The sequence below is a fragment of the Chenopodium album genome, chromosome 8, assembly GCF_948465745.1.
Source record: "Chenopodium album chromosome 8, dcCheAlbu1.1, whole genome shotgun sequence".
Lineage (NCBI taxonomy): Eukaryota > Viridiplantae > Streptophyta > Magnoliopsida > Caryophyllales > Amaranthaceae > Chenopodium > Chenopodium album.
Genome location: NC_137841.1, coordinates 66,401,994 through 66,429,875, shown reverse-complemented (window position 1 = coordinate 66,429,875; position 27,882 = coordinate 66,401,994). Strand labels below are relative to the sequence as shown.

Sequence of the window (27,882 nt, the reverse complement as noted above, 5' to 3'; positions counted from 1 at the left end):
TTTTAATTTTAATTTTAATTTTTAAATTACAGAGTAGTGAAGTATTTCCAAACATCAACCTACACGTATTTATCCACTTTCTATAAAATCCTTATTTGAAAGCCACTTTTTTCAGCTCACTTTCATGCTCTCAGCTGACGCCAATTCCTTATCATCTTTCTTTCTTTCTTCAATCATCACTTTCTCTCTCCTCAGATTCAACCTTCAATACTCAGATCCCCAAATTAGCATATCATTCATTTAAAAAAAATGAAATTAATTTGAATCAAATTTCTTTTTTCTCCTTTGATTCTTGATTTTCTGGGGTGTTTTTAGTGTTTAATCTTATTGCCTTCCAATTGTTTGATAAATTTCCTCAAAGAAACAAAATTTTCCTATACCCAGTTCAGATTTATTCAAAATTTGTTCAATTAAAGCATCGTGAGATTGAGATTTGATTTATTCTTACTGTACTTGAATTGAGCTAAGTGGGGTATTTTCAAAGATGAGTTTAGGAGCAGTTGAAGAGGAATCTAGGGAAATCCGCTTGCCAGCTGATGTAGATTGGCACATGCTTGACAAATCTAGGTTCTTCGTTTTAGGAGCCGCCCTTTTTTCAGGGGTATCGGCGGCTCTGTACCCTGCTGTCGTGTTAAAAACCCGACAACAGGTCAATCTGGCTCCGATACCATGTTCAAAGATGGCCTTCCTGATGTTCAGACAGGAAGGCCCTCGATCATTCTACAGAGGGTTTGGAACCTCTCTAATGGGTACAATCCCGGCTCGAGCCTTATACATGGCTGCCCTTGAAGTGACCAAGAGTAATATTGGGAAAGCAAGTATTAGAGTTGGATTCTCTGAAACTTCATCAGCTACTATTGCTAATGCTGCAGCTGGTTTAAGTGCATCAATGGCTGCTCAACTAGTTTGGACCCCAGTTGATGTTGTGAGCCAAAGACTCATGGTTCAAGGAAACTTTCCCAAAAATGGGTTTTCATGTTCACCCACTACAAATTACTCAAATGGGTTTGATGCATTTAGAAAAATTTTAAGTGTTGATGGATTTAGAGGGTTATACAGAGGATTTGGTATATCTGCTCTAACATATGCACCTTCTAGTGCAGTTTGGTGGGGTTCTTACTCTGTTTCTTACAGATTAATTTGGGATGGAATTAGTTGTTACAAATGTAAGTGGAAAAATGATGAGAAAAATTGTGAAAATGGCAAGATTTTAGACCCAAACCCTTTGTGTATGGTAGGTGTTCAAGGTGTAAGTGCTGCATTAGCTAGTGGGTTTTCAGCATTGTTTACCATGCCCCTTGACACCATCAAGACTAGGTTGCAAGTCTTGGAGGCGGACCGAAACACCCGAGCCCGGCCGCCTACGGTGGCGCAGACGGTTAGGGATTTGGTCAAGGAAGGAGGGTTTGCAGCTTGTTATAGAGGGTTGGGTCCAAGATGGGCTTCAATGTCTATGTCTGCTGCTACTATGGTCACTACATATGAGTTGCTTAAGAGATTGTCTACAAAACACCAAGCTAGTTAACTTTAGTTTGATTAGATTAGGATTTTTCCAAGCTTTACTTTTTCTTGTAATAGAGGAAATGAATAAAAAGTGTACCTCAAAGCTTGGAATATTGTATATATTCTAGTGTAATGTACATATTAGGTGATCCATCTTTTGGTTAATTGAAGTAATAATCTTTGTTGTTATAATTATTCTTCATAATCTTAGCATGCACTTTGTTGCACATTAGATATGGATAAGGTTTTCTACTAATAAGCTATTCAAGTTGATATTTCTAATGTCATTATTTACACTGCATTGGAGAAGACAATGTTGTCATTGTTTTAATCTTTAATTAGTAATATGATTAACATACATCAACTTGAGCTTTGAGATTGATACATTGTTAAACTAATAAGACATAATCTTTCTATCTTAATACATACATTGTTTAATTAGCATTAAACAGCGCACTTCTGAGAACTTGGAAGTATCACATGACCACCATGATATGGTCATTGGTTTCCATCTTTATCAAGAAGATTCAAGAATAGATATTTTAAGCTTTATATAGAAGCTTTTGACTTATAATTAAATTTATTTTTTATTTTTTATTTTTACATACAATAATTACTTACTTGGAATATAAGTTAATAATATTTTTCAAAGAATTAAGGGTACTTCATTTTAAATTATCTCACCACATCACTTAAAGTAGTACTGTATTATTTAATGTTTTGTTGTATTAAAAATAATACAAGTCTCAATGAAGAGTAATTTGAATTTCTCCGTTCGAAAAAAAAAAAATTGAATTGCTATTGTACACCTAATTTTATCATGATTACCCTTTAACGTGTTACTTTAACTTAAGTGCATCGATTAGCATTATCCATAGAGACAAATAATACTCCGTACAAAATTTATGGAGCAATAATTATATAGACTATTATTGTTTGTCATATCAACCACTTTCAAAATATCGGAATTTGGATGTTATTAAAACTTGAAAGAGGCGACAAATGTAGTTAGAATTTGTAATATAGAATACTTGTATAAGAAATTAAGAATACTCTATATCAAGTGGGTAAGTTAAAACTTTCAAGGGTAATTTCCAAGCCTAATAAAAAATATCCCAAAATTATTAGATAATATACGCGACAGCGAAAAATTAATAAAGTAATTCATCACTTCAATGTAGGACAATTAATCCCAATTCCTCACCAATGTATTATTATGTTACAATGAGCACCAAAAAATAAAATCACAATCTTAATTAATTTTGTCTTATTTTCTCATATTTTTGTGAAGGAAAATACAGAACTTTCTAAAGCCTAAAAGGTTGGAGAATGAGGAGTCAAGAAGTGTACAAGTTGGTTGGATTTTTGGGTCATGTAAAAGAGACACGAGCTCTTTATTCCAACTCTTGATAAATTGGAGGGACACCATGGCAGCTAGCCAGCAGCTAGTGTTCTGTACAAAATATTAATGTAAAATGACAGGACTTTTAATAGAGCTTATTGGTATCCATAATATCATAAAATTAATCAAAACCTACTTGTCTCATCTCTATCTATTAATCTTAGCTTTAAATAAACTTTTTAGTTTATCTTATGTTGAGTTGAAGATATTAAAGTATGATATGAATATTAATTAAAGTTTAGCAATAAGTCATTATATTAGTAATTACATTACAAGTATGATTTATATCCTAATACATTAACCTTGATTTAGATTAACAGTCTTTAATCTAGACGAATATTTATACGTACATGAGTAATTATGAGACTATGTTTAGTTCGGCTTTACCTTATCTTATGTGATATGAAATTATTATTAAAATAATTTTATTTTATATAATTGAGGATATATAAGTGCAGTGTAAATCTAGGGGCACCAAATAAAATACATTGGCTCGTCATAAGTTGTCTAGAAAAACAGTGGGCATTTTCCTCAGAAAATTTCATAAGATCACCTTATCCTTAGGAACTTTAGGAAGTACTCCATAGCAGACATTAAAATACCTTTTGCCCACATTCTCCAATTTGATATAAATCATGTACTTATGACTGAAAAAGGAGGCTTTTTTTTTTTTTTTATAAAAAAAATAAAAAAAATTATTTATTACATTATTTTATTTTTTATGTTCTACATGGATTACATTTTCAGGTGCATAGGGTATGTAATAAATATAATATAGCTAAACCCTTATCCACTCTACAAATAATATTCACAATCTTAATCGGTAAATTTTAGTGAAAATCAATTTAATCCCCATATATAAAGTTAAATTGTGAAGAATTTATCTTATTTATATTAAAACTCGTAAAAATCACATTGGGTTAGAATCGTTCTCAGATAACAATAAAAGTGACCACTTATTTATTATGATTACTGGTACCTTAGATTCAAGAACCTAGTGACAATTTTGAATAATGAATATTAAGCTAGCTAGCTAGTTCTATATGCACGCGATATATGAGCATATACAATGATATCTACTTCCTCCGTTACGTATTATCTGCAATAATTTCCAAAAATGGATGTTATATATATTATGTGCAACAAACTAAAACTTTCCTCTTTTAGTAAAAATTTTTTATGCATAATTACCAATTTACCCTTATTTAGCTTTAATAAACACATCAAATCACATGTTATTAATCTATTAATCTAAATTAGTTAATCCATTATTCAAGCCTAACCCACATTCTCTACTCTCACAACCACATCTACCACCAACACCACCACCACGTTGTCTCTCTCCTCCCTCTCAGCCACCACTTTTCTCTCTCTTCTTTTGGATCTCACACCCACCACACCACAACCACGCACCACTCTATTTGATCGCCGCCCCTTTTCCCGGGAAGTTCACCGCCACTTTCTCCTCCCCTCAACAGAGCCGCCGTTTTCTCCTCTCCGCGTCAGAGCCGCTGCCACCTTTTCTACCCTTCTCAAAGTCGCTCAGAGAAAAGGATCGTGCATGGTGGGTAATTGATTAGGAAAAAGGAGAATTTGAGTAAGCTTGAAATCTCAGATCTAAAGCAAATTTGGTGAAAGATGGATCGATTGTGAAAGATCGTGGTGGGTAAGATAGGTGAGGGTGGTGGTGGGGTTTTCGCGATTTTGCTCAGGTGGTGGGTTTTCGCGATTTCACTCAAGTGGTGGGGTTCCGCGATTTCGATCGGGTGGTGGATTTTGCAATTTCATGGTTGATGCGAGTTGTCTGGAGTGGATTTTGGGTGGTTATGGTGATGAGACTGGATGGGGTGGTGAACTGGTGGTGGTGAGATGGTGACAACGGGATGAGGTGGTGGTGGTTTTGGGGTGTGGGTAGATGTGGGTGGTGGGCGTGGTGGATGTTGCTGCTGGTGGGTGGTAGTGGTGGTTGATTAATTTTCCCCCTTTATCTCTCCTACCCTTAATCACAAAGTCTTTACTTTGTTAATCACCTATTAACAAAATTTGTCTTGGAAAACGTGCAACAAGGTTTGTTGCATATAATGTGTAACGAAGGAAGTATAAAGTGACATATGGTTTCATAATTGATTGTAATCTTTATTTAATTTACTTTAGACAACTTGAGCCTATTTCTGTCTTTTTTTTTTTTTTTTGGGTATTGATTGTATAATTAATTTATTCAATATTATTGTTGTGCAAATTAATGTGAAATAACTTAACAATCATTACAATATTTAGATTTAAACAGATATATAGAGGAATTACAAGATGTCATTGGTTGTAGAAGCTGATGGTTGAGGCCCAAGAATATGTTTTATACTCTATCACTCTTCCTCACATGAAAGGCTCTTTGGGCTTCAAATGTGGATGCAGCACAGGTCCTCTCATACCCGACGCGAATTAATTCCACTTTAAAGGAAGGGCGTGGATGAGATTCGAACCTGTGACCTTTATGTCACGCTGGCTCTGATACCATGTTAAAGGACCAACTCAACCAAAAGCTTAACTTGATGGTTGAGGCACAGGAATATGTTTTATATTCTATCAAATACGATTATACAAAATATGAATGACTTATACCAGGATATACACCCAATTGCATGCACTTTGTTGCAATAAAAGCACACATTTACAGAACAAAAGAACATGATATTTAATATACGCATAAATATTATCATAAAAGCACATTGATGATAGTTAGAAACATACAATAAATAAATTAATTAATTAAAAAAAAAACGAATAAAAGCACGACATTGTAATATCATTAAAAAAAAAAAAAAAAAACCTCTTTAATTTAGGCTATTTGTTTACCTGATGACATTTAAATTCACATACTACTAATCAGATGTAACTTTGACCTATTAATGAGATATGATATGACATTTTTCCATTTCAATAATATAAAAATGTCTCATGCATGAATTTACATTTGAGTTAAACCAAATAACTAATCATTTTGAGAAAGAAAGAAACACAAGTGGTCTAGATAACTTTTACCCACATTTACCTACTAATTAATGATTATACTTGGAGTAATTTGTAAATTAATGGTCAATGACATGATCAAGAAATATGAACTATTTGCCAAATGAGGGAGTACACTGAATTGATGGTTATTGGTACTGCTAATAGTACGGAGTACGAAGTATAATACAAAGAATAATACTAGTATACTGTATAGTATATGTGACAATTTGAAAAACAAAGGTAATATGTACCGAGAGACTACCGACTTGTCATAGTTTTACGTCCCACAAACTATGCAAGTTGCAATTTACAGAGTGGTCGACGGAAAAAACAAGCTATGCTATACAATTGAACAACCATGGGCCCAAGTGCCCAACCCATTTCTTTGTCTTGTAAAATTGTATTCCGTCTCTCCCACAATATATGACACAGTTAACATTATACATATGACAATGTACTAATTTGACTTTATTTTTACACTGTATATACAAGTATACACATAATTAAATATTAATGAAATTATTTTTAAAATTATACGGAGTATTATGAAACTTTATATTAATTATACCTATCTAATAACATATTTAATAATAAAATATATTTTTATTATGTTAGTAAAAAATTATGATCAAAAGCTAATATATGAATAGTGAAAAAAGTTCAATGTCTCATGTATTGTAGAATGGAGGGATTAATTTTTTAATTACAAATTTTAGATTATTTATGAAATACTTTTTGTTAGTGGGAAGAACAAATTATCAATACAGTTGAGGCGTTGAGCTAGTTACTACTCCGTACTCCGTAATTTACTACTCCGTATATGAATTTCAATGTATTTAATTTCTTTGAAAAATAAATAAAAATTGATGAAGTTTAAAATTAGACGAATATAACACGTATCATGTGATAGTGTTTTCTCTAACAACATTAGGAAGTTTAACACTAATAAAAATTTGATCACTCTGTAATATTATTATTTATAGTACAAGATTTTTATGTACTTTGTGCTAAATGCATGGTCCCATATCTAGATCAACGAATATCTGATTAATAATTGTAATAAACTACCTATAATTACAATTATATAAGAATTGGTTTCAGGAAGTGTCCACAAGAATAGCCCTTCCCCAAATGAGCCAAAACCACCACTTCAATTCTGTACCAAGAATAGAGTCAAGACAGATGAGTACAACAGCGATAGATGACAACCAAATAAGATAATTAGGAGAAAAATTATAATTACCTAAAGTGATTAGTAAGGATAAACTAATAGAAAATCAATAATAAAGTTGGTTACTTGGATAGAAGGAAGTAAGAATGATATGAAAATATATATTACTTCATACGTTTCACATTTGTCATTGCAATAAACAAATTTTTTATATCTTGTAAAAATGTCCGTTTTGTTTGCAATTACTCCGTAATGTGAAACTGAAGTATTGTAGTATATTTTATTGGAGCATATTGAACTTGATAGAAGGAATTAAGAATGTTGTGGGAGACTCTTCAAATATTTGGTGTTCTAGCCGGTTCACCCTTTGGACTAATTCGGATTTGGGGATCAGTTCTGGGTAATTAGGGTCTGGTCCCCTCCCCATTGTTGTTGGGGGGAGGGGGTCGAACACGGGTCCTCTCTACCAAGTGTAATCCCAACACCTTTACACCAACAACCAATTTGTCTTCAAGATATATAAATACGTAGTATATACTTGTAAGTTTAATCTTTAAGTCTATGTTCATGTCAATGTTATCTCCAAATTTGCACTTATAAGTTATAATAGATTATTTATAGTGTTTGGACCAAGGTTATAGAGTCCTTAATGGGCAATGCCAATTTGTCAATATAGGGCAAAAACTGTTTACCCAATCTTTCCCTTTTTTTTTTCTTTCTAAAAGTGGTATAAAATAATTATTATACAGAAAATTTGTAGGAAACTACCCTAATTTTAATTATTTTATACTCCCTTCTTAATTTCTTATCCCTCTTATATTTTTATTCCTTAGTACCAAATTCCTCGGAAGCCCTCAAGTATGTTCTCCTTTGTCAGAAATTAATAGTCGATTAGTCACGTATACTAATTTGGAATATTTGAAAAAATTAACTTGATTTAAATTAGAAAGTGTTAAACAGAGAAGTGAACTTCTTCTTTTGGAGGGGATAAAGCCCTAAGGGGTATGAGACTACAAAATGTTGATATTGAATAGCAGATAAAGTAGCATGATAACTGTTTGCCATAGCCAAATACAAAGGAAGGATCATAAGAGAGAGCTCCCAAACTGCAACTTACTGCAGAAGAAATCCTTTCTGAAATTTATAAATTGACTGATATCTTCATAACCCATCAAAAGTACTGAGATCCTTTAAACTACCTGAAATCTACAGAATCTGTCACTATTAGACTATTACCAATAGATTTTTGGTTAATACTATTTCTAATTATGAACGTCCATCGCTAATAGCTGAAACAAAAATGCAATTCTTAGTCATATCATGCCACTCTATCCAGTGTCTGCTGCACACTTTTAGCAGTAAGTATATCTGGTGCAAACACAAACAAATTCTAGTACTTTGTATTTAATAATCAGTGTGTATCACAATGGTAACACATACTCTGTATAAAACTATTAGGAAGTCCAAACAAATGACGAAATGTTAGAAAGCAAAATCCTCAACTCTACTGCTTCAGAGCATAATGTTAGTTAAATTTTGATTGAGAACTGGTGAAACAACAATGACTTTATCTGCTCAACTGCTACTTTCTTCTCCCAGCCTTTCCTTTCGTATGCTCTTTAGTCTTGAACAGAAATTTACTCTACCCCTGCAATTGCATTCCATTCAAGCAAAATCGGCTAAGGGCATTAGTATTTCTCAACCACCCAACAAGAAGTTATAGCACAGTCGAACAATAGCAGACAGTCGGCACAGTTCTTACTCTCCTTGCGTATGTAGCCACGAGCAAAGTGATCATGAGTCAGTTTGAGCCCAAAACAATGTTACAGACTGGGTGCATCTAAGTATTTACATTTCAGCTCATTTAAGACTGTTTGATAATCATCTGTCACATTGGCCGGAGATCTTTTGATCAACTCTAGGGCAACTTGCTCAGCTTCAGAGCTATTTCCCTTTAAAAAGTATCCTTCCACAAACACAGCAAAAGTGTCAAGATTAATCACATTTCCGTCCTTCATAGCATCACTAAGAATTTGAGCTGCTTTCTCCAATTCACCATTCTTACAGTACATAGTTATTAAGCAACTGTATGTCTTATGATCAAGCTGATGACCATCTCGAAGCATACAATCTACAAGTTCCCCAACTAGTTGAACACTACTCCCCGTTTTACTTAGACTAGATATAACAGTATAATACGACAGGAAGTTGGGAACAAGACCAATTTCAGGCATCCATTTCAAGAAAAGTACAGCTTCATTGAGTTCTCCTCTATTTACAAGAACTTGTAAGACAGCATTGAAACTACTAACACTCGGACAAGTACCTCTAGCTACCATCGCCCTCAATAGAGCAATCCCGTCATTTGCTTTTCCCAGCTTACAATACTCATTTACAAGTACCCCATATGCTACAACATCAGGATTTACACCTAAGGAACTCATATCCTTCAAATGTTTAACAGCCTCATCTATTCTCCCAGCAACACAAAACCCCTTAAGCAAACTCGTATGCGTGACAACATCATCCTTTACACCATCCAACCTCATCTTAGTCATCATTTTCTTAGCCTCATCAACCTTACCAAGCAAACAAAACCCATTAACAATCGCGTTATAAGTGATCAAATTCGGTGCAATATCTAGCTTAACCATCTCATCTAAACACGACATCGCTGCCTCCATCTCACCCTTCTTACAATACCCATCAATCAATGTAGTATAAGAAACCACATTCGGCAAACAATCCTGACTCATAAGCATCTTATCAACAATTTGTCTCGCCTCAACCATCATACCCTTCTTACAAAACCCACTTAACATAGTCCCAAAAGCAACATTATTCGGTCTACAAGGCATTTCATCAAACACCTTATGTGCATCCTCAATTCTTCCAATTTTACAATACCCTCGAATCATAGCCGTGTAAGTAATAACATCAACCTTAATCACACCCTCAGCAATAACCTGATCAAAAATGGCGGCAGCCATTTTAACCCGATTAGCTTTAACCAAAACACTCAACAAATTATTACATGATTTTATACAATTACCATCCTTTTCCACCATTTTAGCTCGATAAAACCAATCAATGGCGCCTCGAAGATTGCTCTCAACACCAAAAGCTCTGATCATCTTCGCAATCATGAAATCGCAGAGCATTTTGTGGGATTCCAGAAACTGGGTAGCACCAGAAAAGAGACGATGAGATAGAAGAAGATCAACCATTGCGACATAACAATGAAAGTTGTGAGAGTATTTAGTGGGGTTTGGATTTGGGCGAGAAGCCCAGTCGAAGAAGACGAGAGCATGATAAGGGTTTGATTGATTGTTGATTACTTGGACGACTAAATTAGGGTTTAAATAGGGGGAAAATTGGGAAAGATTTGGGATGTTTAGAGGTCCATTTTTACGGATGAAGGGGAAATTGGGTTTGACGGTTTGAAGGGTTTTGGTTATGGCGGTCACCAATGAAGAAGAAGAGGAATATCTGGAGAGAAATTGGTTGGTTAGAGTCTTGGAAGCCATTGTTGTAAGCTTCGGAATTGCAGTAATTTTTAGGAATAATAAGGAAGAATTGTGAAGATGAGATTGGGTTTCTTTCAATGCTGTAATAATGCTCAAAAAATCAAAAATGGCGATCGTGCAATTTGGTGAATTGATTAAGGCAGATTGGCAGTTGTATAAACAGCCAGTTTACCATTCGTTAATGGCCTGGGAGGTTGGGATTGAGCAAGGGCAGGATCGGCACAAGGACTGACTACCAAAACCCGACTCAACACACAACATTTTCGGATTTGGGGATCAGTTATTGGTGGTTGGGTTTCATTTCTCCCCCATTTGTTGTAGGGTATCAAAAACGAGTACTCATTATCAAGTGTAATCTTAATTACCACTACCGGCATCCAATTAATCCAAAACACAACATAACTTGAGACAATTGCCGAATTGCGCATGGCATTGGCATAATGGACCGTCAATCATACATACTGTGATACTGACCATGGCACTAAATGTGCGCTTGACACAATAAAAGTTGTGCCAAGTATGATCCCCAATCTTAAAAATTGTTAGCCCAATCACAACATAAATAAATAAATAATACTTTGTGAGTTAAGCACAAAATCAGGTACTCAATTCTTCCTTTTTTCACCGTTTAGGTACTCAATTATTTTTACTTTGCTTTTGGGTACTGAGTTAAGAATTCCGGCCAAAAAAAATAAATCAGCCAAAAAATTCAGTACCTTGGGTTAAAGAATTTAGTACCTATGGTTAAGAGTATTTGGGCCCCACCCGATTAAAAAATTCGCGGGTCACCCATTTTTTTTCCCTTTCTTTTTCTTTATTCCCTTTATTCTTTTATTCTTTCCATTTTCTGGAAACATTGCTGCGTCACTTTCGAAGAACAACGAGCTACCTTGGGCTCGATTATGGGGAAAACGACACCAAAAGCAGCCATTTTTTTGAGGTAAAGCTCAATTTCTCATCGTTTATGTTGTTATTTTGATATAAATTTTGGATTTTTTGTCCATTTGTTGATGTTTGTTGCGACCTAAGGTATTCGATATTTTGGGTTTTTTTTTTAACAAATTGATGATGGCGATTGGTTGTGTTTTTTGTGTTAAATTTGTTGCTTTGTTGTTGTTTGTTGTTGGATTAAGCTAGTGTTGTTGTTGAATGTTGATTTCATGTTGTTTACAATGCGCAAGGGTTGGATTAGTTTATATGTTTTTTGCACTAAAACAAGAGATAACAACCGACAATTTTTTTAATTACTCCTTACAAGTTAAGCCCCAATCTACTATACATTAGGTTAATAGTCGATCAAATCTTATATGCATATAGAGAAGACATGCAAATATGCAATCAAATAAAATTATTTAATTTGTCAACAAGAATTTAGATACAAGTATAATGCTCTACATTTATTTAAAGAATAAAGATTTATTCTGTTAATACACTTTATTCACTTACTCAAGCAAAATAGTGTATGAAAATAACAAATTCATCATATATAAACATTTATGTACAATTTGAAGAATATACACAATTTACACTACAAACTGTATTCTAAGGCTTCCTTCTCCCACTAAGAATATCAGATATTCGTTGCTGAAGCTTTTGAATCTCAGTCTCAACTCGTTCAGGGCCCATTTTTATTAATCTATTGTATTCACCCCCTGTTAAAAACAAAGGAGACGCTCAAGATTGTTCTAACTATCGAGGAATTAAGCTTATGAGCCATACTATGAAGTTGTGGGAAAGGGTGATTGAACAAAGGTTGAGGGCATGCACAAGCATTTCAGATAACCAATTTGGTTTTATGCCTGGGAGATCTACTATGGAGGCAATCCATTTGATAAGACAAATGATGGAGTTTTATAGGGTAAAGAAGAAAGATCTTCATATGGTCTTTATTGATTTAGAGAAGGCATATGACAAGGTGCCAAGAGAGATACTTTGGTGGGCAATGTTGAAGAAAGGTATCCCACGAAGGTATGTAGACCTAGTTAAGGATATGTATCGGGATGTGTCAACAAATGTGAGGACATGCGGAGGGTTGACAAAAGATTTCCCTATTACAATCGGATTGCATCAAGGGTCTGCATTAAGCCCTTTTCTTTTTGCAACGGTTCTAGATGAATTAACTAGACCAATTCAAGATGAGGTTATTCGCAAGAAAGTAGGTGTGGCGGGCATTGTAGATAAATTAAGGGAAAATCGTCTGCGTTGGTTTGGACATGTAAGACGGAGACCCGAGGGTGCACCGGTGCGAAGAGTGGAAGAGTGGGACCATGGAGGGATTAAACGAGGAAGAGGGAGACCAAAGATGACTTGGTTGGAAGGAGTGAGGAAGGATATGAAGTGCATGGATTTACGTGAGGATGAAGTTTTGGATCGTAAGGGATGGAGGAGAAAGATTTATGTTGATGACTACACAGAATAATCAAATTTGGTTCATGTTAGCCGACCCCACTTTTGGGATTAAGGCTTTGATTGATTGATTGTATTCACCCCCTGTTCTTTCTATTAAATTGGTTACCTTTCCTTGTAAGCTTTTCACCTACATCACTACCATTAATACTGCATCAATTAACGAAACCAAAAAAAAAAACATACATAGCATACGAGAAAATGCAAGTATAATCGATGAAAACATTAGAAAATGTTCAAATATTAATGCTGTTTGTGTGACTGATATGAATTTATAATGATACGTGTTCAAAAGTAAATAATACATTTAGTGATTGGACATGAATTGAACTTAACACTAAAATATAGGAGGCTAACCTTTCTATAAGGCCATCGATCAATCTCGAAAGAACGAAGTTTCTTTTTAATAACAGTGGCACATAAGCGTAATTCCACACTTGCATCATTTATAGTCCTATCAAAGTATATGGCAAAATCTTGAAGTGTCATATTCTTCACTCGTTCTCTCTGTTTACCTTAGCATATCCAAAAAAAAAAAAAAATAAACATTCGAACAAACATTAGATACAGCTATATCATTGATTTAATTAAAAAACGTTACTTGTAATAAAGATGACACAATATATTGTACTACGTATAATAACGTTAAAAAAAAATGGAAAATGCAAAAAGGATTAATGCAACCTGGATTGAAAGCTCAGTCCTGCTGTATATTAATGGCAATGGTTGATTATCTTCGTCTGAATCATTCATCTCCATCCCTGAAGGGTTAGAAGACTCTCCTCCTACGAACGACCCGCCAACTAATGATTTTTTACAAAAAATTAATAATACTATATAACATAAAACAAATGTTACTATGTCCTATATATAAAAAAAAAAAAAAAAAAAAAAAGTATTACATAATCAAATTTGTCTAGATATATATATTTTATCATCTTCGAGATCAACTTCTATAAATTTTAATTGTATATATACTATAAAGTTAAAGATAATATTGTAAACGACATGCATGCATCTACTGGTAAAACTAAAAGTCAAAGTTGAAAAGTTAGTACGACAAAGGAGAGAGTGTTATTTAATGTTGTAAATAGAAATGATTAATCGAATCACTAACCTCCAGAATTAATCCAATCAAAGCCGATGCTTAGGGCTTCATAAAACAATGAAATAGGTTCTTGCAACAATATGTATCCATTTTGTCTATGATTGCCAATGTAGCCTTTCAAATACTCTCTTATATCCTCGAAGGAACGCGTGCTAAAACTGAATTAGAAGGCACAAATAAATATAATTAGCATCATAATCCAAATTTAATAACATGATATAAAAGAAAGACAAATATACAATAATAATAAGTGTGTTTAAAATTTAACCACAAAACCATGTATACCAATAAAAATATTAATAAATAAATCGACCCTCAAAACCACCAGCATTAAAAAATAAAAATTCGGGTGACTAACATATCACAAACATAGTCGAGATTAAATTGTTAACTTACTCAAGAAATTGATTATTTCCCATGTGATCACCAGAAAGTGGTACCCCGTCATTGAAGTAAAAAGCATGATATATAGAACCCACATTCCCATGGATGTCAAGCCTGGTAGTATAAGTGCCTTGTAACACAAGAAATTACAACATTTAATTAATAAGATAGAAATTATAACATGAGAAAGAGGGCATTAAAAGTACATAAACATATTTTTAAAAAAACCTGAATCTTAATTACCACCATACCTAATAACTAAATATAGTTTATTGTAAAATTATCGTGTGAATTTAAATTAGAGTATTCTTTAATTTCTTACTAAAAAACTAAAAACAATTTACCGAGGAGTTTTTTTTTTTTTTTTTTTTTTTTTTTTTTTTTTGACAAAAGACCGAGGAGTTGTAATATACCTTAAGATCAATACCATCAATTTGTAACAATTACTCACAAGAAAATGTGTCACTATAACTTTTTAAAATATAATGTGTCTCTTCAATAATATTGGCATCCTCAAAGTTACAATATACATACATGTAAAATTATTTGGCATCTATGACATCCATAAATGAAACTAAACTTATAAGCAATTAATAAACAGAATATAATTCTACAAAGTCCTGTTTACCTTAAGCAAAAAGCACTTTTTAAGAACAATGTTTAACATGAATATATAACTGGATCATGCAATAGAAAAAAAAAAGTAATTAATAAATAAATCAAAGATTAAGCCAACAAACAAATGTCATTTTTTTTTATTTAGTAATTCTATAGTGTTAAAAAAAATAATACTTAGTAAATGAAATAAATAATAATAATAAAAAAAAAATCAATACCATTTGTAAACCTAATTATTCTAAGCACAAGACAAAAAGCACAAGGATCATGATTATTAGGATCAATAGGCCCCACTACTTGCAATGGCAATGGCCATTGATCTTCTTGTTGTTGTTGTTGTTGTTCTTGAGGGGCATTATCCTCTTTCCCAACCCCTTGTTGCATTCCCTGGATACTCACATCACCGCCGTCGAATCCAACACTTTGGTGATGATCATCACTTTGAACAAACGGCATTTCTTGTAACGGTACGGGGTCATTCACCCAAGAATCAATCATACTCCAAAAGGCATCACCATCATCATCAATAGGTGCTACCGGCGGGTTCGAGTGCTCGGGACCGTCCGTCGGGTTAGGTTCATGCTTATTAGGATCCATATGGTTTGTTGGAGTGTAAATTTGTAGGAGTATATGCGGATGTAGTGGATAAATTTTAGGGCATGCACAAAAATGGAAGTATGTATATATTGACACTAAATAAAGGAAAATTGGAGGAGAGTGAGATATTTGTAGGGAATGGCGGGAGATGGTAGTTATTTCTGTTGAAGTGTATGTGTCTCTTCGTAAATAACCGCCATTTTACTAACTAAATAAACTACCCTCGTTCTTACATGCGAAGGGTACCTAATAGCTCTCATACAAATGTTAAATTAAATATAAAATTAATTTATCTAATGGAAATATTTAGTCCACTTTATTTTTATTTATTAACAATATCAATAAGTATATAAAAACGACAATTTTATTTTATTTTATTTATTTGGTTAAAATCGATAACAACATTAATACATAAAAAAATATATATATAATATGAGAGTGAGGGATAGCTTATCTGGTTAGAGCTTCCCTCCCAATTTCACATGATCCTTGGATCGAATCTCACCCCTTCCTTATTACCTAATGGGGTGTTATATACCGCCATCCAAAATGATCAAAACTGCCAACATTTAGTGTGAATTGACAACCATACCCTTAGTACTTCACCACTATCTTCCCTCTTGCCACCAATCACTAACACCTTGACACCACCACCCCAATTGATGACTAACACCACCACCACACTGATTGGCGACGACGACCACCACCACAACCACCCTGAACCGGCGACCTACCACATCCCCCTCAAAGGTGACCCACCACCTTCCCTCTTTGGCGGAAACATGGTGGTTTTTTTTTTTTGACAACCGTACCAACCAGCTCAAACCCGGTTACCGGGCACGATAACTGGTTTTGGGCTCCGGTTACCATGGAATCGGTTAAGGTGCAAGGTAACCAAAGTCCAAAACCGGTTACCGTGCGTGGTAACCGAAGCCCAAAACCGGTTACCGTGCGCGATAACCAGAACCCAAAACCGGTTACCGTGCATGATAACCGGTTTTGGGCTCCGATTATCGCGCACGGTAATCGGTTTTGGGCTTCGGTTACCGCGATTGCCTGAAATAAAAAAAATATTAAACCACCACCTTCCCGCCGGCGAGGGAAGGTGGTGGGTCGTCATAGAGGAGGGTATGGTGGGTCGCCGATCAGGGTGGTGGTGGTCATCGCCGATCAGAAGGAGTTGTGGGTCGCCGGGAGGATAAGGGGTGGTGAAGTAATAAGGGTACGATTGTCCATTCACACCGAATGTTGGCGGTGATGATCATTTTTGTTGGCGGTGTTTAGCAATTCACAATGCCATATGCATCATTATTAATACTCGAAAGGAAAATCATATTTCTACCCGTTTGTTACAAATAATAAGAACTAAGGTACCTAGTATAAACAAAAGTGAGTAGTATTTTTTTAAAAAAATTGATGAAAATAAAAGGTGATTAGAAGTTAGGAAAACGAAGGATGTAGGTTGTAATGCTATAGTGTTATAGAGTAGTGGGACAAGAGCTACCCCAATCAATCAGGCTAATTAACAATTTTGTTTCAATTAGTCTGGTTTTTTATTTATTTATTTTTTTAAAAAAATATCAAGCCATCTTCTCTGATCTTCTTCCAGCATCACCACCATAGCCACCTCCTAGTCCACCATCACCACATACACCAAAACCAAAAACCCATCACAACCACCACAAACCCAAAACCCATCACAAACACCTCCATCTCTCTGCCTTCCTTCGATCAAATCCACAAAACGCTTCCCCTTCTGTTTCGGTTAGGATCTGATAACCCGAAAGCCCGAGTCCAAGATCCGTGAAGCTCCTATCGTCCAGATGAGAACCTACACCCCGGGGTGATCCGGGGAAAAAACACTCCGATGATAAAGTTAAAAAGCGTTTAAGAAAAAGATAAGAAGTTATGTAGAGAGAGAAAGTAGAGATCAGAGAGAGAGAGAGTAATAAATGCTACCTTGATTATGGGATTAAGATTGACTATTATCCTTCCAGATGGCAGGTGGCTGCATGGCATACAAAGTACCTTGTGCCATGTGTCAAAGTGTTGTTGCCACGTGCCGATCACTGATAAGCTAACATATCTGCCTTATGCATGGATGCCGATATGTTCGGTAATTGCTGAGGATCCGTACTCGAATAAGATATCGGCCTTTTATGCGATGTCAGCCCGTTTTCCATATCTCCCCATACACCTTTGTCCTCTTTTTCTTCTTCCGCAACAATGGTCGTTTCGCAACGAAATAAAAAGACACCCTATTAGAAAAAGAGTGTAAATTAGAGTCATATCAATCCCTTAGGGAAAGCCTTTCATCTGTGGCGGCATTTTGAAATGCCTTAAACAATGGTGGCGTTGGTGTGGAGGAAGAAAGTGGTTTTGTATTCTGGAAATGGAGGATAGAGGAAGAAAAGGGTGAAAAGAATGCAAAGTTGCCCCAAATTTCACAAAATTACCATAATACCCTTTGATTTGCATTCCAAGTTTATGAGACTGATAAACTTGTATTTTCTCATGAGACAAAGTTAGTATTGAGAAAATTCAGTGACCATGCTACAAATCATCTAATGTGTCATGGTCAATTTTATTTCTATTATAAGAGTGCAAAGTTGGTATAAATTATTTCAATTGATGCAAAATCTATGTTAATTGTATTTTTTTTTACTTAACATTAATTAAACTTATCTAAATTAATCTCTTATTAGTGTAGCATAATAAATACTTCAATTAGTGAATGTGACAAAACTCATTTCACTATATCGAAATTATTAGTTCGGAGTTTCAATTCGGAATTTTCTAAGCTTATTCTATTCACTAGATCTATATACATGTAATGCATATTTTAAATTTCTAATTTAGTACGTCAACTCTTCTAAAAGTGCGAGTAATTGTGAATGTGACAAAACTCATTTCAGTATCGAAAATATTGGTTCAGAGTTTCGGAATTTTCTAAGCTTATTCTATTCACTAGATCTATATACACGTAATTAAAGATGGGCATGGGCCGTGCGGGCACGCGGGCGGCACGGGCCCGACACGATTCCGACACGGCACGGCGGCCCACCTGTGGGCCGTGCCGTGAACAAAAATCTGGGAATCGGCACGAGCACGGCACGAGGCACGGTGGCCGGCCCGTGGGTCGGCACACCAACACGACACGTGGCACGGTCTGGCACGACATTGGTAATTTAATTTTTATTATATGTATTGTTGTTTTTTGCTAAATTAATAAAAGTATTTATATAAACTTAAACATAATTAGATAAATAATTTATATAACCTTAATTAAAATAAAGTTTGTTCAAAACAAAATATATTAACATTAACATAAACATAAATTAATAACATTATTTATATAAAATTAAGCTGTACTAAGAAATATTTATATATCGTTTTTTATTTACGTTCATTTATAAAAAAAAAAAAAAATAAAATAAAAAAAATAAAAAAAAAGTGGCACGGTTTGGCCCGCGGCCCGGCACGACAGGCACGTGGGCTGGGGTGTGCCAAATTTAGGCACGGCACGCCCACCACCACGGCACGGCCCGCGGCGGCACGACACGGCCCGTTGCCCATGTTTACACGTATTGCATATTTTTAAGTTCTAATATAGTACGACAACAATTCTAAAAGGGTGAGTAATTGATGTTAAGTTAAACAAAAACAGATCATAAATTCATAAGATTCACCATATAAGTTTCCCATTGTGACTGTCAAAGTGTCAAGTTTCAATTTTTCAGAGGGTATCCAATTTCTAGTGTCAACCAAGTTCGGTATCACCAAACAAAAGATTACCAAATGAAATGAACATAGCAGGAAGAACAATATTCAACACTAAGGTTCTCAATTCCTACTCAATTTCTCTCTCCAAATTCCAATCAACCAAAACTCCTCTTCATTCCTCTTCTTCATCCATCTTCAACAGAGCAATCAGAGGCAATCTGCCGCCATTAAAGCACAGAAATTCAAGCTTTTCAACAATAATGTCTTCCTCTTTCAAGCCTGAACAAGCTAGGGTTCCTCCTGCTCTTCAATTGCCCACTCCTCCAATCACCAAGGTCGTACCTTTTTCTAATTTTAGTATTTTTTGGGGCATTTTTCTGATTAATTGTTGTTAATTTGAAGTGGGTATTTTGTTTTAATATATGGGGATTACTAATTTCTGTGAAATTTTTGGTGGGCAGTATAAAATTGGGCTTTGTCAGCTTTCTATAACAGCAGATAAAGAGAGGAATATTGCTCATGCTAAGAAGGCGATTGAGGATGCTGCTCAAAAGGGTGCCAAGCTTGTTGTGTTGCCTGTAAGTTTGCTAATCGTTACATTTGCCGGTTTTTGTCAGTTGCAATTGTTAAATTGTTTGATCATTTCCATAAATTAGTCGATATTAATCTTCATTTTTGTTGTGTTATGGTTTTTTTGAATTATAAATTGGGTTTTAGGAAGCAATTATTGCTATATTTGGCTGGGTTTATTAAGTGTTATGCTATTTGTCCAGCAAGTATAGTGTTGAAATTGCTAATAGATTCATAGGATAGTTTTACCGGCTGAATTATGCTGCAATTGGGAGGTTATCATTTTTGAAAATTTGAACTGAAATCAGGGAGTAAGTAGAAGTATATATGATCATTAGAAGAATTTTAGGCGACGTTGAAACAGAATTCTCTAGGGAGGGTATTTTTTACCATGATGGTGAGTGGAATTTCGGGCAATAGGATCATAGGATGTGTACATTGTGGATATTCTGTGATAAATTCCTTTTGGAGTTGGATTGTCAGGAAATTATATGCGATCAAATTAGAAATTCTTGAAATTGGGAGGTTATCATTTTTGAAAATTTGAACTGAAATCAGGGAGTAAGTAGAAGTATATATGATCATTAGAAGAATTTTAGGCGACGTTGAAACAGAATTCTCTAGGGAGGGTATTTTTTACCATGATGGTGAGAGTGGAATTTCGGGCAATAGGATCATAGGATGTGTACATTGTGGATATTCTGTGATAAATTCCTTTTGGAGTTGGATTGTCAGGAAATTATATGCGATCAAATTAGAAATTCTTATGGCCATGCTGTACCTTGTCCTCTAGGATTTTCATTTTTAAGGTGTTCGGATGTATATCGTTTTGGAATTGCTGACATAGTAGCATGTTGAGGAAAGTTGGTTGAGTTTATATAAGAAAATTGGAAGTTGAAATTTTGGGTTCAATTTGGCCAATGAATTACTTCTTTCTTTAGAGGATTTATCTGCTGCTTAATTAAGTGGATATCTCTGTGCTGTAACTTTCTGATCCAGGGGACAGTTGTGGCATCAAATTAATTGAATTTTCCATAAATAAAGATATCACTCATTGTCTTGATGTCCTAATAAAGCTAGTGATAACTATCTTGTATGAAATTGTATATGATGTTAGGGAGTAGGGAGTATGTGATTTGCATAGTTTTGTATACTTCGTATATAATTAGGTAAAATATGCTTAAAGTTGTGCCTCAAAGGTTATAAAAGAACTTAAATTTGTGGATATATAATGTAACTGCAATAGTAGAAGTGTCAATTTCAGTTGTGCTAGTGCTAACCGTAATAATAACACTTCAATCATGATGATGTCAGTTTGACAGCAGTCACAGCACTATGAAATAAATTAGTAGAAAGATTATAAATTAAAACGACACAAATAATGTAGGCAAATAAGAGTTAGGAAAGAGGGAGAAGATATAGCAAGATAATGGTAGACTTATGCAGGATGACTTAAGGAACAAAGAGTATATTTACACAAAAGGTGACCTGGAGGGTGAATGAGCTGACCTAGATTGGGGCAGACTTGAAAACAATAAAGGAATTCCTCATGCATGGTTTAGCATTCTTTTGTTTTAGGAGATTTAGTATCATTCACAGTGGACTGTTAAATGCTTTGATCTTAATAACCTATGTGTGTGTGTTCTTGATGGGAAATGGCTGTTAGACTTCATGATCATATTGATGTTTGTATCAATTCAGGAGATTTGGAATAGTCCATATTCAAATGCTAGTTTTCCTGAATATGCTGAAGATATTGATGCTGGTAGCAATGCATCTCCTTCGACAGCAATGCTTTCTGAAGTTTCTCGTGCCTTGAAGATCACAATAGTTGGGGGATCCATTCCAGAACGTGTTGGGGATTGTTTGTATAATACATGCTGCGTTTTTGATACTGATGGAAAGCTAATTGCTAAACATAGGAAGGTATGCCACTCCCTTCCCTTGCTTCTGTTGTTTGAATAGACCATATTTCTGAACGTAACTTTTTTGACTACAGATACACCTATTTGATATTGATATTCCTGGAAAGATCACTTTCAAGGAATCACAAACTCTTACAGCTGGAGAGACTCCTACAGTTGTAGATACAGGTTTGATGTAAACATGTCTACAAGGGATAATTTGTTTGATTTTTTACTTTCTATTTTTGTGGGATATGCCGATATGGTGCTCAAAGTTGATTTAATTAAGATTTTAAACAGCTCCATCATTCAACTGTGTTTATTTGGTGCATCCATATTTAAGTTACTGTTTCCCATCACATGCTTTGTCAGCCCTATATTGGCAGAGGGTTTGCTTTTGAGTCATAAAACTAGTTTGTAACAAGTTTTTCAATTTTTAATCGCTCAGCTTCCCCCCCCCCCCCCCCCCCCCCCCCTCCCCCACCTCTATATTATATCAAGGCTGTCAAAATTAAGATTCTATGATTAAGAACCAATTGATACCAATTTGGAGGAGAAGCTTAATTTTGTAATCTGTGCCTCCCAGAATCTTTTGAAAGCAATAGAAAGTGAATAGCATCACTGCCTTACTGGTTGATTTCAAGTCAAATTGAAATACAATTTACACATGAAAACGACATTTACACATTCCAGTCATCCAGTGTATATGACAAGCATATACTTTGTTTGTAAAGGAGGCTATATGTATGAAAAAGGAGAGATAAGACCAGTAATTTACTTTATTTTCCTCATGAATGTTCTTTTTTATGGATATTTGATTCATCAAACATGCTAGTTGATTGAGGAATTATCTTTTGTTTATTTTGACTCTGTAAGCATTTTATTGGTATTATTTATCATGAGAATCTGATTTTAGCAATAATCGAACTTACTAGATTCAATTCTGCTATTTCCACTCAAAGGGAGGACCTTTGGCTGGAATTTATCCATCAATATTGCTAGTATAATGGTCATGTTTGTCATTGAAATAGTTTCCTGTTTTGCAAAAAAAATTAGTGTGATACATGATGTCTCATTGAAATGTTTGAACTGTACTGTTTCCTGTTTTGCAAAAAAAATTCGTGTGATACATGATGTCTCATTTTTATTTTCCAGAGGTTGGACGTATTGGAATAGGCATCTGTTATGACATTCGTTTTCAGGAATTGGCAATTCTATATGCTGCAAGAGGTATTTACTTCTGTAACTTTAATGGATCTGCATTTCCACATTTGTTTATTAGCTTCCCTCTAGTCTTATTTTCAGTGTTTATTTTCATCAACATTGACTTGTATCTTCTTCTTTGATACCGTTTGCTATTTCTCTTTACAAACACTTTGTAGGATATTTTTCTTGTACACCTTGCTTGTGATGTCTTTGTAAGTCTTTCTCTTGGTATCTTGATGGTTAGCTAGTAACAGATATTGCTTGGATTTACAAGAATTGCAAAGTTTTCCTTTTACCCAATGTTGAGTACTTAAAGCTTAAACCATCCTTTTTTTTTATGAACTAAAACGCAGGAGTGTTTGTTTTATCAGGAGTATTGAAATTGTGTTGGCTTAGATATGTTGTATTCTTAGTTGATTAGTTGTGGTTAGACTTCACATTTTTCCTTAATAGGAGCTCATTTGCTGTGCTATCCTGGAGCGTTTAACATGACTACTGGACCGCTGCACTGGGAATTGCTTCAGAGGGCAAGGTAGTGCTCATGAACTGTGATTACCCAATTTGAATTATTCTTCTTTTCCAATCAATGCATTACAATTGCTTTATCTGTTTCGGCCGATGTTAATAAATGGCTTTCATGAATTATTTTCACTAATATTGTTTTCAGACTGCTAAGATTGAGGAATTAAAAATGTGTAAACTGAGTTGCTGTTTTTTTTTTAGTTTCCTTTCTTATTGATGATATATATTAAACATTGCCGAATTATTGCAATAGAACAGCGTTATCTTTGAAATATGAATCTGCTAGGATATGGCCAGAGTAAATTGTGCAATTAAGAAAGTATGATGAGTGACATATGGAGATACAGATATTATGAGGCTATCACGTCTATCCCAATTGTGTTTATTATACATGTAAGACGGAGACCCGAGGGTGCACCGGTGCGAAGAGTGGAAGAGTGGGACCATGGAGGGATTAAACGAGGAAGAGGGAGACCAAAGATGACTTGGTTGGAAGGAGTGAGGAAGGATATGAAGTGCATGGATTTACGTGAGGATGAAGTTTTGGATCGTAAGGGATGGAGGAGAAAGATTTATGTTGATGACTACACGGAATAATCAAATTTGGTTCATGTTAGCCGACCCCACTTTTGGGATTAAGGCTTTGATTGATTGATTGATTGATTTGGGTGCCCAAGTAGGCAAGCATGGATTCTTAACTTACAACTGCCTCAAAAGAAATACAAGAGCTATATTTTTTCATGGAGTCTATTTCATGAGGAGAATATGTAGAAGATGTAGAGTTTCTATTTTTTGACTCATAATTCTGTGTATACTTGTTGATTAATGATAACAGTAGTTAAATTGGATAGTTGGGTAGAAAACTTCATCAAGTTCCCAAGATTCTTTGATAGTTTCCTTTTGCTCTTAAATTAAGTAGTTTGACAGCCCTGCTTAAGGCAAGTATGTGGCTGAGTGGCTCTGTTCTGTGTCACTCTCACAAGAACATGTTCTTTGGGGACAATGGACTAATAACAGATCTGTTAAGTCTTTATTCTCACAAAAAATGTTGGTTTATCAGGTACAAGATGGCTCATTAAAATGTCCAATGTTACATGTTTAGCTTGTTATATGATATCAATCAATCAAAGCCTTAATCCCATAACCGAGGTCGGCTACAAGAATTAAAAGTGATTATTCCATATTGTCATCCATAAAAATCTTCCTCCTTCATCCCTACGATCAAATACCTCATTCTCACGTAAATCCATAAGCTTCATATCCTTCCTAACTCCTTCCAACCTAGTCATTTTCGGTCTCCCTCTACCTTATTTAACCTCTCTATGATCAATAAATCTTGTGATGAAGAGAAACTGTTTGCCGTCTATTTTCTTAAATATTATAAATCACTCACAAGGACCCAAATATATAGTACTTATTTAGTCTTTATTGGGGGTCTTGGTTGGGTTGTTGGAACAACTTAGTTGCTTGGACTCTTGGAGGTAAGCTGGAAAAATGCTTTGACCATTTCTAACCTATCCTCGGTATCTTCCCTATAGTAATCCCTGAACAGTCAATTCATTGACTATCAGGAAAATTCTGCTATGGCTACATGTTTGCTGATGCATCCTATAATTAACATTTATATTGTCCTCTGCTGAGTATGAAATGAACCCCTGAGTTGCTTGTTTTAGGCGACTGATTGACCAATGCTACTTCTTGCTGACTAAACATTGTACATTGCTTTATAGAGTATGTCTGGAGTATTGTTTCTACATGTTATTCATGCATTTTCATCTTGTTGTTTGGTTTAAGCAATATTGTTAATACCAATCACAATGAAGCTCATATTACTTTTGGATTTCTTTGATCTAGTACATGATTCAAGCTTTTATGGCAGTATATTGTTGGAGTATTATTATTGTGCTTTTTTTCACTTCACCTATTGATTTAATCCCAATGAATCCTTAAGAATGCGTTGTCTTTTCTTTTTGCAGGGCTGTTGATAATCAGGTAACTTCAGGACCTATATATTTCGGCTTAAGCTGATGCATGTGCTTAGCATCAGTATTCATTTTCTGCATGAAATCGTACTGTGTATGGACTTTTTACTTTCCCCTTTTTCTATAGACAATCCTTGTCAAGTCTGAAGTTTGACCTAAGGTTAGTGAATAGAACCTCTTGAACATGTTGCCAAAATGCCAAGCCTGTCATATACCTGACAAGAGGTGCTGTAGGAAAGGAATCTACAACTTCTTAAAACCTTAAATATTATCCTTCTCTACAGCATACAGGGTGTATTTAAGAAATTATTGAACAAAAAATATTTGTTGATACTGGAATTCTGGACTTGGTCTTATTTTTTCCGAAATGTTGCTCTGAAGCAGTTTCCCATAAGGAGGCAGGGGAAGAGTGTGTGTGTGTGTGTGTTGGGGGGGCGGGGGGGGTGCAGTCATTCTTATGACATACATGTTATAGAATACTAAATGCAATGCGGGAATTTTCTCTAGTGAAGAGTCAATGAAGAACATACTGAACTTTGGGTCTAATTGGTGAAGTTTCCAGGGTAGCATACTACTACTGGAAGTTTCCAATGCATGTTTTAATGCTAGCTTAGTAGAATTATTGGTGTCTTTCTGTTGGCTAACGTGTGTTTTCTACTTGCAAATACCAGTTATATGTAGCTACTTGCTCTCCTGCGCGTGATGCTGGTGCTGGTTATGTTGCTTGGGGTCACTCTACACTTGTTGGACCTGTGAGTATCACACTTGTGCAAATCCCACTTGTTCTGCACTTAACCTAGATTATCTCAGCTTTGATGTTTATGTATTTTCTCTCTCATGCTCTGTTGTACACATAACTGCTGAAGCATTGTAGTTAGGCAAGCAATTACCAAAAATCAAGAAGACAATAACAAAAAGCCCTATGCCTCTGAAAACCCAATGACTTGATGGGAATTCTCCACACAAAAAGAGCCCGGGGGGTGGGGGTGGGTTAGGCAATGTTAAGTAGGGTGTGATATAGCATAGGACTTGCGTAATACACTTTTGTATCGGGAGATTAAACTCTGTAAAGCCCTCCAAGCGAGACAGCCTCAACCTTTCTCTATCTGGTGACATAACTAAACTTGAAAGACTCTTGAAGTTGAAAACATTTTTTGTACACATAGGATTTATATCCTTAAAAGACTTTTTGCTTATACATGGACTTCTTCAAGGGCTGAGTTACGATATTGTCACTCTTCCTAAATCCCTGCATTATCTAAATCCTCACCATGATTGTGATTGCTTTTTTTACATGCTGTTTCTTAAAAAACTTAGTGTACATCATACGCAGTACATTTGTCATCAAAAGTAATTCACATTTTACCATAGGAGATACCTATGCCAAATTTATACTGTTAAAGAACATTTCTTGGATGAATGGCTCACAGATTTATACCATTCTCTCTCAATGAATCCTGAGAGATCAGATTTTTCCTTAGGCATCATGAAAATAACTGAGGTCTGCTTAGCTTCTTCTGTAGTACTTTAGAAAGTGGTAGATTCTTGTAATGTTGCATGTTATATTGCTGAACTGAAAAGTCATTTGGCAGTTTGGAGAAATCTTGGCCACAACAGAACACGGTGAAGAGATTATTATAGCTGACATCGATTACTCATCAATTGAACTCCGAAGGTGAAAATAAGTTGGCCATAGAACATTAACAGTTTATTAATGTCAATATGCTTCCTTTTTTTGGTTTGTGATTCGTTTACTCTGAATGATAGGACTAATCTCCCATTGGAGAAGCAACGCCGAGGGGATCTTTACCAGTTGGTGGATGTACAAAGATCTTGATCTTTATGGCATGCTGGGATATGAACAGATGACAAACAACTTTGAGAAGGTGAATACTGCATTCATTTGCAAACTTGGTGGATTTCAAAAGACTAGAATAAACTGTATTGCGTGTAAAGTTTCCGCGTTGAGATGAGCTTAAGCGATGTGGATAGCAGTGTTGGACAAATTTCGTATGAAAAATGTTGTTAAATATGAATGGTGAATTTAGTATTTCACCAAGGAATAATATGTACCTCTATCTAGTCGGGGCCAAGATTATGAAGACGGAGTATTGACATAGTGATCGTGTCAGTCTGTAAATTACTCTATCCTAATATTATGAAGATGGAGTATCAACATAATGATCATGTGTTGGAGATTGTAAATTTCGTTACACTAGAATTATATGGAATCTTTCCTAATTTGATAAA

At 35.0% G+C, this 27,882-nt stretch overlaps 3 protein-coding genes across 3 annotated transcripts; 2 read left to right on the top strand and 1 right to left on the bottom strand.

Annotated features, from left to right (window-relative positions):
* The first annotated feature begins 90 nt into the window (after positions 1–90).
* LOC145556319 (uncharacterized) lies at positions 91–1,695 on the top strand. The gene has a single exon (XM_081617971.1). It carries the CDS (start codon positions 485–487, stop codon positions 1,523–1,525), a length of 1,041 nt encoding a protein of 346 aa, XP_081474097.1. The 5' UTR covers positions 91–484; the 3' UTR covers positions 1,526–1,695.
* Positions 1,696–8,090: 6,395 nt separating this feature from the next.
* On the bottom strand, positions 8,091–10,809 carry LOC145556318 (uncharacterized). Its single transcript, XM_081617969.1, has 2 exons — positions 8,848–10,809; positions 8,091–8,733 (listed from the first exon to the last, which is right to left on the bottom strand). The coding sequence occupies exon 1, from the start codon at positions 10,610–10,612 to the stop codon at positions 8,909–8,911; it is 1,704 nt and encodes a 567-aa protein (XP_081474095.1). The 5' UTR covers positions 10,613–10,809; the 3' UTR covers positions 8,091–8,733; positions 8,848–8,908.
* An 8,620-nt stretch (positions 10,810–19,429) lies between these two features.
* LOC145556317 (omega-amidase, chloroplastic-like) lies at positions 19,430–27,882 on the top strand. The gene is made up of 10 exons (XM_081617968.1): positions 19,430–19,783; positions 19,910–20,026; positions 21,720–21,944; positions 22,018–22,111; positions 23,078–23,152; positions 23,582–23,660; positions 25,627–25,642; positions 26,304–26,384; positions 27,225–27,307; positions 27,400–27,882. The coding sequence occupies exons 1-10, from the start codon at positions 19,529–19,531 to the stop codon at positions 27,467–27,469; spliced, it is 1,095 nt and encodes a 364-aa protein (XP_081474094.1). The 5' UTR covers positions 19,430–19,528; the 3' UTR covers positions 27,470–27,882.